The 16,494-nt window shown below is 40.3% G+C and overlaps 1 protein-coding gene across 1 annotated transcript in view; it reads left to right on the top strand.

Annotated features, from left to right (window-relative positions):
- Positions 1 to 16,494, top strand: part of LOC146304587 (striated muscle preferentially expressed protein kinase-like) — a 71,017-nt gene that overhangs the window by 15,757 nt on the left and 38,766 nt on the right. Inside the window, exons 3-5 of the mRNA XM_084714155.1 lie at positions 9,041 to 9,083; positions 9,979 to 10,013; positions 12,031 to 12,129. Of these exons, the coding sequence (XP_084570281.1) occupies positions 9,041 to 9,083; positions 9,979 to 10,013; positions 12,031 to 12,129 (177 nt within the window). The remainder of the gene's footprint in view (positions 1 to 9,040; positions 9,084 to 9,978; positions 10,014 to 12,030; positions 12,130 to 16,494) is intronic.

The raw sequence follows: 16,494 nt of genomic DNA, 5'->3' as shown, positions 1-16,494 counted from the left end.
CCATGCACTGTACTTTTAAAATCATAAATGAGCACTGATGACAGTTTGAATTAATGTCTGAACCTTTCATCTGCATTTTTGTAGCCAGTAAGGTGATCTGATCTGAAACAGGCCAGTGAAAACCATGACATCAATTGCAGCAGGCACAGGTTTGGAAAGACCTGATTTCTGACCAGAACTGTGCAAGCTGGGTGGAAATTTTGTATATCTTTTTAAGTGACAGTTAAAAGTATCCAATACCATTGTTAAGAATTCTTTGTTCTTTTACTAAGGTATTTTTTTATTAGTTTTATTTGTAGTTGAATATTCTTTTCCTAAACACTCTTCCACCGCTGGTTGGACAGAAAGGGGGAGGTGATTATTATTCAGCTGGTTGCTGTGATGGGTGTGTTTAGGACCCAAATGCAGCATTGTAAAATTTGTGACAGGTGGTAATGATCTTTATTAATAAACATGCAAAGCAGGAACTTGGCCAGACAAAGAAACACAGGTAACTATACGTTCCTCGGGCTTAGAGCCCACACGTTGTCTCTGGGTGTCAGGCTTGCAGCATGGGTTGAGCCAGAGAGGAGGTGAGATTAGCGATGCCAGGAGTCCAAAACCAGAAGAGCAGGAAGATGAAGCAGCAGGGAAGTCAGGACCAGGTGAGCAGACAGGACAGGCGGATGACCGACGAGGGATGAGCAGCAGGGAAGTCGGGACCAGGTGAGCAGACAGGACAGGCGGATGACCAACGAGGAATAAGCAGCAGGGAAGTCGGGACCAGAGACGCTGAGGCAGAAGACATGCGACGTAGGCAGGTCAGAGGCAGGCAGGCAGGCAGGCAGGCAGGCAGGGTCGGCAACAGGAGATCAGGCAGGTGAGGAGTGCTGGAGAGTCTCACATGTGTGCTGAAGAATAGTCTGGCAAGAAGTGAGAGTGCTGGAGAGGCTTATATACTGGGCTGATTGGGGATGAGCTGCAGCTGAGTTGCAGGTGAGTGGAGTTGGGCTGATGAGGTGGGAGTGGCTGGCAGGTAGAGTGGAGCAGAGGCAGGGGGAGTGGAAAATTACTGAGGCAGAGGGACAGGAAGGAAACTGGAAGAATGGGGCTGTGACAAGTTACAGTCGACATCCTCATCTCTGGATGCCACTAAATCCTATGCACTAGTCCTTTAAGGCACACAAGACAATTTTGAGCATAGATTTGCTGCCTTGCAAGCTGGAACCTTGGTTTTTGTATTTTGACCCTGATCTTAAAGCATTTGCCTTTCATACAGTGGAGAAACACAGGCTGTGTTGTAGCACAGAACTGTATTATCCTAGACTCTATTGGTTATGTGTGTCAGGCGGGTTAACAAACAAGATGCAGACCTAAAAATGCAGACTCAAGTTGAGCTGTTGCAATACAGAGAATTTAATACCAAACAGAAATATACAGCAGGTTTATGGGATGAAGTGGCAGACCAAACAGGCAAAAAAAAAAATCTAACTCAAGGGGAAAAAAGAGCTGGATGCTGAACACCAGAAACAACAATGAATTCGCACCTGAGGAGGGGAAAGTTAAAAACATTGAACTGAGAATATATAAATGTTGGAGCATAGAAGTATATTGGTGGACGTAGGATGGTTTGTGGAAAGACACTGGCTTTCCAAATCCTTTGTACATTTAAATATGAATCCACACTGCGTTCATGAGCAAGAGCGTTTTTTTCTCGTGGGAAGGCTGGTTTCAGATGTGAAGTAGATGTACAAGAGGTCTGGTTTATGATGTGACAGGACTTGGTCTGCACTGAGAATCAGAAACGGTGTGATCACAGTGTGATGTAACAGCAGCAGGATCTGTTTTCCGTTGCAGAGAGATTATGCCAGACTTGCTGCTGATAAAGCTGTATGGCTGGAAGGCATCCATCAAGGCTGCTCCACAGAAAGCAGCGCTCTGTCACAAAATCAATGGGTTTCCATGAAGTCTGCTTACTCTGTTGTTGTTTTAAGCTAATTAAACTATAGCATGCTCCGAATTGCACCTCTTCTTAACGCTCGTGATATGATTCCTGTGTTGAGATCGAAGAAACCAAAATTTGCATCTGTAGACTGGTCAGACGGATTCAACAGAGACGTTTAAATCCGACTTGTATAACAGAAATGCATCTGTGTTTTGTTTGCGCAGGCATGTCTGAGGTCAATAATGAGGACTGGCTTATATCTGCGTCTGTGAGTCCCGGACATTTAAGCAGTGACATGGACATTGTGGCCAGATTCAGAGTAAGATAAATGACATGCACCAATAAAATCAAATTATCTTTTCTTTATGGCTGATACTTTATGATATCTCAGCCAGAGACTGGATGAGGCTGAGTCGTTTTGGCTTTTAGAGAGCACACACACACACACACACACACACACACACACACACACACACACATACACACACACACACACACACACACAAAAAAACCCTCATGAGAGATGTTTCCAAGCAGCATGAAATGGAAGCTCCGCCGCCGTTTCTGGCCTGGATGACGGTCATTGAATCTTGTATTATGATGGGCTTATTGATCCGGGGGCGTTTGAACTGTTACTTGGGGGTGTATCCCATATCACGCATAAAGCATTGGTATTGATTGCTGCACTTTCTGCCGGACCGAGTGCCTCTCACTGGTGATGGATGGAGGAGGAGTGCGAGGCGGGCGAGGGTGAAGAGAAGGAGGGTTGTTAAAATAACAATTGCAAACTGTGATCCAGTGAATCTAGATTGTCTTTAGTGGAAGAGAATTTAAATCTATTTTGATTGTCTTTAAGATAAAAAAAACACCACCTGTTGCTGCACTCTTCAAAATAAAGGCGCTTATTAGAACCATAAAAGGTTCTTCGGCTGGTCCTCAAAGGAGAACCATTTTTGTTCCTGGTAGATTCTTTTATAAAGGTTCCACTTGGAATCTGTTCAGAGACCTTCTCCCTAAAACCCAACATAAAGGGTTAAGAACAAGTTGGTTCTACTGAGAACCCTTTCGTGGGGACTCTATCCAGAACTGTTGCACCCTCTAAGTGTGCTATTAAGAACCCATTTCAGAGGTTTTACATAGAACACACTCAGAGGGTTCTAGCAAGAGCCTTTTTATACTCAAAGGGTTTATCTAGATCCCACCTACAGGCCTCTACCAAGAACCCTTTTGTATTAAGGTACAAAAACCCTTGAGGAACCCTTGATGAAAGAGTTCTTTAAGGATTCAGCACTCCTTGAAGAGCTCTTTCTTCCAAAAAGGGTTCTTTCGATGAAAAAGATTCAAAGATACAAAGGTCTCTTGACCACTCCTGTCTTTAAAAAATGGTTCCTCAGAAGCAAATTGTTCTGGGTAGAACCTGAGCCCTTCAAGAAGAACCCTTTTCGGAACCCCAATTTCTCAGAGTGTTGGGGATAAATATCAAATAAATGGAGAAAGAGGGAAAGAATCAGAATCGTTCACTGAGCAGCTCCTGATTCGTGGCAGGAGTAAATCTCACATATTGATTCTGTGTTTACAAGGCCATAAACATTAACATGCCTCACTTAACAACACTAAAAAGCACATTGTTCAGCGAAGCGAGTCAGCAGCCGGGGAGAGAAGAGCCGTGCTGAAATGTGGGATGAGGATTCTGGGTGGTTAGTCGGAGAGGGAGGTCTGGGTCCGCCCGTAATTATTTTTAGATTCATTTGACGGAGGTGGTGTGGGGAGAACAGATGTGTCTGAAAGAACAATTAACGTGTGTCAGAGTGTGTGTTAGACACAGAGAGAGTGAGAGGTTTGAGGGAGGAGGTAGATGGATGGTGGGAAGCAGTTACGTATTCTCGTCACGTTTGTTCTACAAATCAGACATCCTGGAGGAGAGAGTTCACAATAACATTCTCTTTGTCTGATTTACGCCGGCCTCTGTGTAGAAACAGCGATCAGGATTATATCAATAATGGTTTAGTGAGAAGAACATAAGACGGTAGTGGATGAAGGAGGAAAACTTTCAGTTCTCTTTCAGTGCTCTCATCAATATTTTAGATAAACAAAGGATTGAACGACTATATGTAATGTGAAAGGTGTTGCTAAAATGGAAGAAAATGGTGAGAAATGTTACTCAGCGTTTTCCAAAGCTGAAGGTGAAGTCCTCAAGTGTCTTGTTTTGTCCACAACCCAAAGATGTTCAGTTTACTGTGATAAAGGAATGAAGAAACCAGTCTTAACATTTAAGGTCAAAATAGTTGACAATTAATTTATTTGCCTATTAATATAGGATTAATGAGTTAATCGTTGCAGCTGTAATGTGTCAAAATGTGGACACTGTGGGGTATCATCAGAATTTCATATGACTTGACTCGTGAGCAATGACTCACCTTGATTGACTCTCACCACAGTAACTTGGGACTTGCTTGAAAGTTAAAACTTGAAACTAGCTTGTGACTTATTCCCACCTCTGCTATCTGGTGAACATTGTGGCTTATTTAAACAACTGAAGAGCCAAATGTTTTCCTCAAGAGTTGGTGGAGACCAAATAGGAGCTAAAACGAAAGTTTGAACTTTATGTATATTTGTCGAGTGGCCAGAAACACAACTAATTGCTAACATGTTGATTTTATAAGGTGGCAATATGTCAGTGTTGCATTTACAGCTTGTTACAGTGCTCTCAAAAGAAGTAAATGAATACAGGTTTAATGGCAAGGCACCATCGCAATTTACTCATCGTTTTTTTAAATTTCTGTTTGCATGTCACTCATAGCACGCTCCATTATCAAGGCATATGATAGGCTGTTTATGAGCCAGGGTGCATTAGTTATATGGTGTCATGGCAGTTTGCATTTAACGCATTTAAGTAACGAATCAAACATTTTATTGAATAATTTTCTTATTGCTGTTGATGACATATTATTGCTTTATTGCTCAGGCCTAATTTGACAACTGTTTGATAATTGTTTAAGGCATTTATCAAGCAAAATGTGAGGATTTCCTGTTTCTATGATTGTGTATTATCTATATCTGGGTTTGGATTGTTGGTGAGACTAAAAAAAGCAATTTGAAGAGGTCACATAGGGCTCTGGAAAATTGCAGCGTGCATTTTGCAGTGTTTTTCCATCACTTAATAGAATGAGCAATCAATTTTCAAGGTTGAACTGCAGCTGCTGCTCGCAGCCTACCTGGAATACGTAACATGCATCATGCTGTAATCCAGTGGGGGGGTTGTGTTTGCTCCTCCAGACCAAATAGCCCTCGGCTGCTTGAGGCTGCGGCCGCCTTGACCCTATCACTGGTTAAAGCTAACAGACATGGAATAAAGATAAATAATTGATGGCTTATGGGTTTTGCTGAGGGCTGCTACCTTTCTGAGAGAGGAAAACAAAGAAAACAGGGGAAGAGACTGGGAGGTAGAGGGGTGTAAGGATTTGTTTGTCTTCCGGAGGGTTGCACATATTTTAAATTCTAAGGAGATATATTTCAGTCACCCTTCCCCCCCTCTTTAATATGTATCCATTTCATCCCCTCTATCCTATCATCTCTGCCTCTTCCTCTTTCTGTTTCTCTCCTGCTTTGCCTCCTCCTTCGTGCATCTTTTCCCCACCTCCGCTCTCTGCTCTCCATCTCCTCTCTTTGTCTGTTTCCCTCCCTCAGACTCTTTTCTTTGCCTCAGTCTTGCTCTTTGTCGCTCGCATCTTTCACTCAGGAAAAAAAGAAAGAAGTGCTCTGCTAAAGCCGGTTGTTTTCTTCCTCATTTTTTTTTTCTCCACCTCCTCCTCCTCCTCTTATTCTCCACTCTCATCACCGCAATCAAGACCAGCACACCCCTTATGCTCAGACTTCCAACCCCCACCTCCTCTTGTTCTGAGTGTGCTCTCGACTGAAGCAGAACGGACAGAGAGAAGGTGGGGGGAGTTGGACAAACCAGCTGAGAATTGCCCCTCTAAAGGCTACGTCTACGTCAGAGAGGGACGCTGTTCACATCAGCGGATACACACTCAGACACAAAGACACCTGGCTCCGGCTTATTTGCATCCTCTCTCCTCTTTCTCTCTTTCTCCCCTGTCTTGCTGCCAGACTGGAGAGTAAACACACCCACGCACAAAAAAAGGCAGCCGAATCCTGGTTTTGAATCTTGATTTTTTTTTTCTTTGGTTGTTGATGCCACACCCTGGGCTTATTCAGCTTGTAGGGGATGTTTTTGTGAGCTCATGCCACAGGTAATCTCAGACGCTTGACAGGAGGCACTTACTTGAAGAGATGAAGAAAATCTGGTCCAAGAAGAGATTTCAGGTGAGTTTGCTCCTTTTTGGGAAGAAAACTGCATTAAGTAATGATGTTCTTGAGCTACACCCATGTTGTTTTTCATAGAGATTTATACCTTTTAAATATTTGGATGTGATGCCACACCCTTTACCTGATAATGACATGCATATGTGTTGATTTGTAGCGTTTAACACTGATAGAAGAAATGTTTTAGGTATATTTTGTTCATGAAAATCTAAAACAGCGAAATTCTGGAGAGGAGAGGTGATGCTTGCTTGTTTTCTCTTGAGAAATTGGGGACAGCGTGACAAAGAAAGTCAGGAAAACTCTGGTTGCCGGGTAGAAAAATGTATTTTAGTGCCGTATAATCAATGGAAATTCTTCAGAGCCTTACAGTGAAACACTAGAAAGACACACTAATCCACTTTCTCATCATCAAACAGTCCAAATTTCTGCTGTGCCATCGTGCACATTCTCGTGAAATATGTATCTCGCCTTGGCAGTCGTGACAGTTTTGTTATATAATAAATAATTCTTATACCAGGTTTCACAAATTTGGAGCAGATGAAAAGTGTGTCAGTAGGCTACACTCCATGGAGACATGAGAATCAGGGCAGCCAGTCACAAGGGCTACGAAGTGAGCAAAGCACAGGATAAAGCTGATTTCTGGCGGTCGCTTCTTCCTCTTCTGAATTCTGCATCAATATCAGACCCCTGAGACTTGTTCTTTTTGCTTCCAGCAGCAGATTTGCGTGAATAATGCTGGTAGGATTTGGATTATATCCATTTTTTTTTAAGTATTTGCCAAATGCAGCCCTTTCAAAAGGATGCCGTTTGTGGCTGGGTTGTGCTGATATGATTGCCTTGAGGCCATAACAAAGGAGATCACGACAACGATGGAAGATTCTAGTAGAGTCTGTCAAGCAGCAGTTACCACCAGGCAACAGTTAATCAAATTGCCTGACACAAAAACATTAGCCAATAGAGAGTGCGCAGCAAACGTGGTGGTGGCGGTGGTGGGGGAAATGAGTGTGAAATGAGTCATTTCACTTTGCACTTTTGCTACTTTTGCTTTCCATCCGCGCCGAAGCAGTGAGTCATTCTCAGGAGCTCTCCTTGGTGCTGATTGACAGACTGTCCGAGAAGCAGTTTTACCAACTGCTTTATCAGCAGGGGACACTTAACTCAAACGCGGCCCGGAGAGTTTGTCAGATATTCTTCATTTTAGGAAGCCATCTTTATCAGAGATATGACTGAGCGATAATATAAACTATAGACTCTGTGGAATCTTATCATAATATGATCATAGTGTGTGTCAAAAGTTTGTTGTTTTCAATCAAAATATGATTAAAAACTAAATTGAGTTTTTGAAGTTTGCTTTTTTACTCAAGAGACGGGTTCGCTGAGTTCACTACATTGAATATCAATTTCATTCTGAGATGTGCCGCTGTCACCAAACTATGTCGGTGCTTTTCATTATTTTAACGCGTCTCCTCGCTTCCTTCACTCACGTCTCGTCCTTGCCTCTCAGCTCCTCCCAGCGAGGACGTGAGAGGAAAGGTATGAGGAAGACACGCGAGGAGCCAAAGCTGCCAAATGAGAAAGCGTCAGTCTTAAGCGATGGCAGTGGCTTAGGTGTGGCGTTTATATGTCACGCCACTTGAGGAAATGACTTCCATGTAGGATACAGCCGCTCTACTGCTACTCCTGCTCTACTTCCTGCATGGTAGTGGACGGGTATGCTTTGCAGGTCAAGTGAGGAAAGAGGACACCAGGAAGCATAAACCTGTGTTCATGTGGTGTTGGAGTAATCAGAAAATTTAGTTCCCAACAGGGAAAGTTCAAGTGAATCCCCTAAGTTGGAACAACAACTTGGAAAGTCAGAAAATTTTGTTACAAAACTTGCTGAGTTGTTGTCTGCACAGAAATATGGAGGACAAAAGTAAATGTTGGGTTGACAACTTTATATTAACACACTGCATGTCAATTTTTGCTTACATGTAATGTGTAGAAGTGGCCAACGGAGCGTCTGAAATTGCCATGGTGACACAGCAAGTGATGTGGTTGGAAAATATGGACGATGGACAAGCTGTACTATCCGCTATCCATATTTTTTTTAAGTTTCAGCACGCAGGATAGCACGTATGATCAAGGCAACACGTCAGTAAACAACCTGCTTTCAAATGAATCTATTTACAACTGTCAGTAACCAGAATTATTTAAAAAGTTTTCCATATAACATAAAATTTCAGCCTTTGTGGAATAGTGAATCTTCTCCAACACCAAATGATGTGTAAGATCTTTCATCCACATCTTAAAGGTTAGAGGGAATTTCCTTCTTTTAAGGAGTGTAAGTCGTCTAGCTAAAAGAAATGCAAAAGCTATTCCTACTCCAAATACTGCGGTAGTAGCAGGAAGTCCTATGGGTACTTCCAAAACATCTGAAAATGTTTTAATTGACTGCCAGAAAGTATTTATTATATTTAGTTATTTAGGTAGCTTCCCTGCATCTGTTGTTGTTGTACAGTTCCCTTGCAGTTAAGTCTGCAGGTTTACATATTATGTGTACTATGAAATTTTACCATTATGCCTTTTTGGATAACATTTCTTTGTACACATTTCTACAACATATTCTAGCACAAATCTTGCATGTTGAAAGTGAAACATCATGCTGCTACTCACACTTCGATGCGACAAAAACAGTACTTTTGGGTAAAGGGACCGTTGCAGTTTTTGCACTCTGGTGTTTTGTGTAAAACAGAAATGTCGGCTGTGTTTACTGCTAAATAATGCATTTTACTCTGTATCTTGTTTCAGAGAACTGGGCATTCCACACGGACATTTGGCAGATTTACCCATGGTGTGTTGTCAGTATGAGCTTTACACCAATTCTACTCTATATTCTATTATAGTCAGTTAAAAACCTAAACTACTGTAGCCTTTTTATTTTCTCTCTGTTTCTGTTTCTTTGACAGCAGCATGTGCTTCACTTTGATTTATCCTTCTAATAACTCTTTCATATATAAAAGTTGCTCTTGTAGAACATCTGTAATGCTTTAGTGTATCTATATGTTTTTTACTGCCTGACTGCTTACAACAAGAGTGGGTTTTATTATTGTACATCCACCCCCACAAAGCAATATTTTTGTAATCACGCTGTTGCCTCTCTGCATAAAAAATCCTTGAGTGAATAATGTCTGGCCTCAATGGCTTATGATATAATATTTGGCAATATTTGTGCAATCTATGAACCAAGCCAAACCAAAGGCTCCAAATCATATTTACATTACGACACAAGTGATGCACTGTGAAATATATTCCCTCATAATTACATTGCTGAGTCGGTTTCCCTCGCCTGGTGTGCAAGCCATTTAACTTCATTTGATACAGACGGGTGGATCTACATACCCACGCCCAGGAAAACGCACACATGCTGCTATATTGTAATGACTTAATGGTGATTGTTCATGTTACATTGGCTTTCTTATCATTAGGCAGAACCTTCTGGAATTATCTAATCAGGATCTGACTTGATGTGAGGCGCAATGGGGTGCAACCTATTTTGTGGTTGTCGTCCTCCTCCTCCTTCACGAGCTCTCTAACCAGTAAACATATCTGTCAGCCACCCAGCAGTTTGGCTGGCGATTTTAGACTCTAATGGGTACGAAGAGGATTGGTCGTGTGGGTGAGAGAGATGCTGGTTTCCATAGTAACGGTGCTCTCCCGTCTGCCCTCTCTTGCTGCCACTATGGAAGCGAAGTTTTCCGCTCCTGCCGAAAGCAAAGCTATGGTAAACCTGCCTGTCTTGATTCATCTTTAGTTTACTTTTTTGTTTTCTTTCTTTTAAAATCTGCCATCCGTTCCTCTCCGACTTCATCTCTTCACCGTGCCGATGTAATGTGATCTCCCAGCCGCAGAGATGTGGTTTCAGGCTGTTTGTTTTGACCCTGTCAGTCTGTGGTTTCTCTTTCTCTGTCCTTCTGCATTTATTGTTTTCTTGGTCTTAATATTTTGGATCAGTTCAGCACATATTTTATTTGTCTAAACTGTCACCACACTCCCATATTTGTCTCTTCTTTTATGCTTTTGAATATTTCATGTAAAATCGAGACCACAGTCAAATGAATGTTGTGCAGCTTTCTTTTTGTCTGCACATATTGGGGGAGACCAGGGTCAATTGTACCATTTTTTAACATTTCCTTACTAAATTTGCAGACTACATGAAGTACAGTAGTCATCTTTGGATACAAGAAACTAATTAATAAAACAGCTGATATATTTTAACTAATAAGGACAAAGCTATAATGCTAAATTGAATGCAGGAAGTCAGAGTGTAACAAAAATTGTAATATGGAGAAAAAAACTCATATTAACCCACTGTATCTAAAAGTACACTACAAAGTACTGTGCTTAATAATGTTGCTTAAGATTTTTTTGTGTATGGTTCAAATTCTTTCAGATGTCCGTATCCTATGTTCATCTTCATTTTTAGCCAATAACCTATCAATGAAATATGCAGTAAACTAAAGCAGAGGAAAAATACTGCACATCCAAAAAATCAATCAAAATCAATTTTTATTTCGCTGAAAATTTCTGCTGAGTTGAGATGATGCTGCTGCGTTTTCACTGGTTGTGTCTAGAAGGGAACCCAAGATTTATCCTAGTCCCATAGGAAGAGAGAGAATCCCACTGAGCATGTGCAGAGCGAGTGTCAGCGCTCTAGCTTGTTTCTGATTAGAGGAATTGGGTGTGTTACAAATGCCCCTGGTCCCCCCTTACATTTTTATGGTTTGAGTTTCAGTTTCTGTGACTGTATCTGCCCTTTATCTTGCCATTTTCTAAATGTTGTGTTTTTTCTTCACTGCTGCACAGAAATACCAGTTGATGTTCTTTCACTTATACTGATCATTTGAAAAGGTTACCCAGTAATTAATTCATGATTCTGACATGTAGTCAAAGTTTAGAGTCATGATGCGAAAATCTTTTCCAAACAGACAAAGAAATCATTCTTAAAGGGACAGTTCACCCCAAAATCAAAACTAAAGATTGGGATCTGTGCTGTGCTGCTGCCAGAAGAGTGCAGACTAAGATTACAACATGCATGGGAATAAAAAACAAAAAAAAAAAATTCTCTATTTCTCCAGATGATTAGAATAACTTGCTAGACTTGTCACAGTCACTTAATTCATATTTTGAATATATTGGCAGTACAGGTACAGGTAAGAGGAAAAATATGTAGTTTTGATTTTGGGATGACCTGTCCCTTCAATAACTGCTTTGTTAGCATCATTTAATTGTAAATCTGCTTTGGTAAAGAGCTACTGTGCGTTAGAAGGGTGTGAGTAATGGTTTTAGCAAATAGAAATCTTCACTTGAATAAAGTAAAAATAAACAGTTAGAATAAAGTTCAAATAAAGGGAACAAAGGGGTCAGTCTAAATAAAGAAACCAAGCTCACCCTGTGGTTCTGTTACCAAAGTCAAACGGTTCCAGACCCGAGGAGAGAGCATCTATAACACACCCCTCCCCTCCATGTATGAGCCATGTATTTTTATAAGCCACAGCTGGCTTCATGTCACGCTCCAGCTTCAACCCATTTATTTCACTCCGGGGGCTCTCCGCGGCTCTTTTCAAGGACCCATCAAACTCTGTGCCGCTAAGTAAATGTGAAATGTTATTTTCACCGGGACTCCGTTGTTGTTTCCCGCCTCCTCTTCTCCTCCACCTTCAATTTCTCCTTCCTGACTTTCCACCTTCTCTCTCCATCTTTAACTCACCTCTGTGTTTTGCATGTCTTTTTTATTTCAGACTCTGAGACCACAGAGGATGAGACCACAGAACCTCAGATGGAAACCAAAGAAGGGCCCGGGAGGCACCAAGACAAGGCTGGACGGAGAGGACATTCAGGTATTTCATCGAAAATCTCGCTGAGGTTTTATCACTTCCTAGATTAGCTCTTCACCACTGACATTTCAGCTGTTTTTCTCTTTTTATAGTTGCAACACTTGCAAAAGATTATACAATAAAAAGAAGAGTGCAGCATGCACATATTCAGTAGCTCTTTAAACCTTATTTATGAGGTGAGAGTCAGTTTGATTTAGTGCAGCGCCAATGTTGCTGCCAAAAACACACTTCCTCAAAATTATGATTCAATGCGGATTGATAGATTTAATGGAGGGTTGTTATCAGCTTGGCCCAAAGACGTGCCTTGGATGAAATCCGATATGGCAGAATGCATGAATCCCTCCTGGTGTGATGCAACAGTGTGACACACTGCCCTAGTTTCCGGCAGGGAACCTGTCTCAGGTCTGGATCTCACTGTGTGGCTCTGCAGGGAACATGCAGCCTAGAAAACTGAGGCTGCGTCTGCTGGATAAATGACGCTGAAGCTAATGGCACCAATTATTTTACTATATTGTGTGCGTGCTTGTGCTTTGCCAGTTTAATTCAATTAGGATGTAAATGTAGAGCATTAAGTTTAAATAGAGCTGTGCTGAGCAGCTGAGATGGAGCTACAGTACATTCGCTAAGTGGATGTCAAGATATACTCACTTAAAGATTAGCTATTATAGAAGACTTGCCAGGCCACATTTTAAACTATAACTCATTTCTACACAATTTGCATTGTTGACATGGAAGTTTTGAGAGCTGTAATGAAAATTAATAGGCAGCTATTTTGGTAATTCATCATTTGAGTGATTCCTTTAAGACAAAGTGCCAAAAAATTTGCTTCTTCCAGCTTTTCCAGTGTAAAGATTTGCTGCTTTTCTCTGTTTTATGTCTCAATGAACTGGGTGTTTTTGCAGTTTGGACAGGCAAAGATATTTAATACGATTAGTGCAACAAGATATTTTCTCTAGTGTGCAAGATTTAAAGGGATTTAAATGGAATGGAATATAATATTCATGCTATCATTAGTGTATAATCACGTGAAAATAAGAATTGTTGTGTTTTTGATACCTTATAATGAACCATTTATATCTACACGGAGGCTGCCATGTTGCACCTCCATGTTTCTACATCAGCCCAGAACAGGCAAATTGTTTTTTTGTTTTGTTTTTTTTTGTTTGTTTTTCAAATTTCACAGCCACAAAGCCTGTAAGGGGGACGGTGAGACAAGATGTTTGAAACCTGGTTCACTGCAAGATGCTACTAAATCCTACGCACTGGTCCTGATTAATTATTATATGAGACTTGCAAAGCAACATTTTGCACTGTTGACATACAGCTTCTGAGAGCTGAATAATTTGAGTCATTTTAAAGTAAAAATGCCAAATATTTGCTCGCTTCAAGTTCCTCCAGTATGAGGCTTTTCTCTGTTTTATATCTTTGTAAAACTGATTTATTTTTGCAGTTCAGACTGTTGATCAGACAAAGATTTTTAATGAGATTATTCAAAGAAGATATTTAAAGATGTTGGCTTGGGAGAGTATGATGACATGTTTTTTGTTTTTTTTTTCTTTTGCTGTTAATGCGCTATTGTTAGCTTCAGGTGTTCTTCTCTTTAGCCAAATAGTTTATTTCTTCACCTTAGCTGTCCGGGCTTCTTTTGCTCTTTGTTTTTGTTGACCCTTTGCTCATTATCAGACATCTTGGAGCCTTTTGCATTTAGCTCTCAAGTTTTGGTTGAGTTTATTGTGTTGGTGTTATAAAGCTCACAGCTCAAGTGTCCATGCTGCTCTACCGTCCCACCAGATTAAGCCTAAAGACAAGATGGGGGGGGGCAAAGAAATATTCTGACACGTAAATGCAAATGTCTAGACACTTTGTTTCTGTAGTTCCCCACTGGTGGGACAAGTTTCCTCACTCTGTTTGATCTGCAGAGTCCCTTTCAGTCTTTAAGAAAAGACTAAAGACACAGCTCTATCAGGAACAATTGATTGACTGCGTATGCACTCTATGCATTGCCTCTTGCACTGCCTGCAGGCACCGACGTCCTGTCAGACTTGAACTTTGCTTCATGTCGTTCTCTCCTGAGGAGATCCCTGCTTATGTTGCATCGGCTCTCATATGTATGTCACTTTGGATAAAAGCATGCGCAAAATGACACTGTAAATTGTCAAATGCATGTATAAAAAGAATTTTCTTGAGTGGCAGATTAACCAGATCTAACCTAATGAGGCTTTTCCTGTCAGCTTTGCATAGAAAATTATTCCTGACAGAGTATTTACTAATTTGCTGAGGCGTATCTGGTGCATTGGCGTCACAGAACCTGCATGCCCTCACAAACTCATTTCTAACCAGGCAACAGGATGTCTGAATATAGATCAGAAATATTGACACCCTTCTCCTGTACCACAAAGAAATTTTATATTCTTCCCTCGCTCGTACACAGTGTTTGCACTTTCTAAGCTTTCGTGTTGGCGGGATGACTACGCCCTCATCACGTCCCTCTAGAGACGAGCAACAAAAAAAAAAAAAAAAAAGAAAACAGAAAGAGAATATCAAATGAGGGAGGGATGAGGTGATACATCATTTGTTCTCTTCAAGGAACAGATTCTGGTTGCCTCAGCTGCATACAAAAACTGGAGTTCCTTATTAAACAGTGCATTTCTGCAGAAGATTTGTGTCTCTCCAGACGGACCTCAGTGGACATGCATGAGACGAGATTGTTTGTGAAAATTACTCTTTCCATTAGCTTCAAAACAGAGCACTAAAAGCTTGATCTGCCTCAAGTGAAACTGAAAGGCGCTATCAAATGGCCTTGCAGAGAAATAAAAACAGTATTTTGAAGCTCGATATGTGAGGTCAAGGCCCTCAAACGTGTGATATTTTCCTCAGCGGGCCGTCTGCAAAGATTTCTCATCTCGTTTTTGTTCTCTGGCTTTATGAGGGACTGATATGGGTCGTTTTGTGATTGTGGCGCTGAGTCAGTATCATTTGTGATTGCAGTAGGAGTAGGATGCTGACTGCTCCTTCTTTTCGCTGCCCGAAGCATTCCTGTCTCTGTAGCTCATCACTAAAATGTCAATCACTACCTGATTTGTGATGGGGGAGGATCTCTTTAAGCTCCGCGACGCACAGCCCTTACACTGTCTGTTTCATTTCCTGGTTTCAAGCGATCAATACACTCTTTATCCATCGTAGCCCTTTTTATGCTTAATGATGTCCCCACTCTCCAATTTACGTCAGTATCATTTTCCACCAGCTCAGGAGTCTTGGTCCTTGTATTGATTTTTTGTTTTTTTCTATAATTTATGTAATTAATACATGCAAATAATCGCACACATGACAATCTGAAGACATTATGATATAACTTCAACAAAAGAAAAAATAGACAAAATGTAAGAAACTGAAGTAAAAGAAAGGAAAAAACAAATATAATTGAAATATATATAATATTGAGAGATACATATGGAAGGTAGGGTGTATTTAGAGTTTTATATAGTGCCATGCTTCACTAGAACTAATCTTTTTTAATGGTTTGTAGCTGTCATTTTTTCTAAAAGAAAGTGCTTTGCAATGTTGTATTTTTTCAGGGATGGAAAATTTTATTCAGATTAGATTAACAGAATAATCTGAGGACAGTTTTTTTCAGAACCCCAACATAATATTTAAATGTGTACGTTTTAAGTAAATGTCAAAAACAAATGTACTGTAAGAAAAAAAGAAAAAGACAAAGAATGTATTTATTACGACGAAGCCAGACGTCAAAATCAAGTCAAGCATTTATTGTCATCTGCACAGGTAAAATGGGGTTCCTTGTTCAATGAAAATCTTCCTTTGCCTTCCGCTCTAAATGCTGTTAAACAATAAAACACACATATAAAAAGTGAAGAAAAATATTTAGAAAATGAACAAAAAGAAAATACAAATATACACATCAATAGAAATATCTGGAGAGATGAAGAGAAAGATATTTTTCCGATGTGCATCTGGTCGTCCTCATTACAGAATCTACATAATGATGATTGTGTTAAGTTGTTTTTAAGTGGTAGTAATTTTGCTGAATATTTTCAGAAAGATTCTGAATATTTTATTTATCTCTAAGGTGTTATATACATAATTCAGACTTTCAGACAAAATATAAACCTTGATTATGCGTAAAAAAAAATATATATTTTAAAAGGAGAAAAGAACAGTCTAGAAATGAAAGTGCTTAATGGTGTTCCAATATGATATTAAATTCAAAAAAGGTTTGACATTAAACAGAAATGGTCCTGGTTTAATACACATGATTCACCGTTCCATTATTAATTCAAAAGTCTGACAATTAATTGACCTTTCAATTGACATTAATGAAACATTCTCTGTTATTCGAGTCAGGTTTAT

Source organism: Lutjanus erythropterus, chromosome 24, assembly GCF_056507025.1.
Source record: "Lutjanus erythropterus isolate fLutEry1 chromosome 24, fLutEry1.hap2, whole genome shotgun sequence".
NCBI classification, from domain to species: domain Eukaryota; kingdom Metazoa; phylum Chordata; class Actinopteri; order Lutjaniformes; family Lutjanidae; genus Lutjanus; species Lutjanus erythropterus.
Note: the sequence above shows the minus strand (reverse complement) of the source record. Positions and strands in the feature narration are given on the sequence as shown.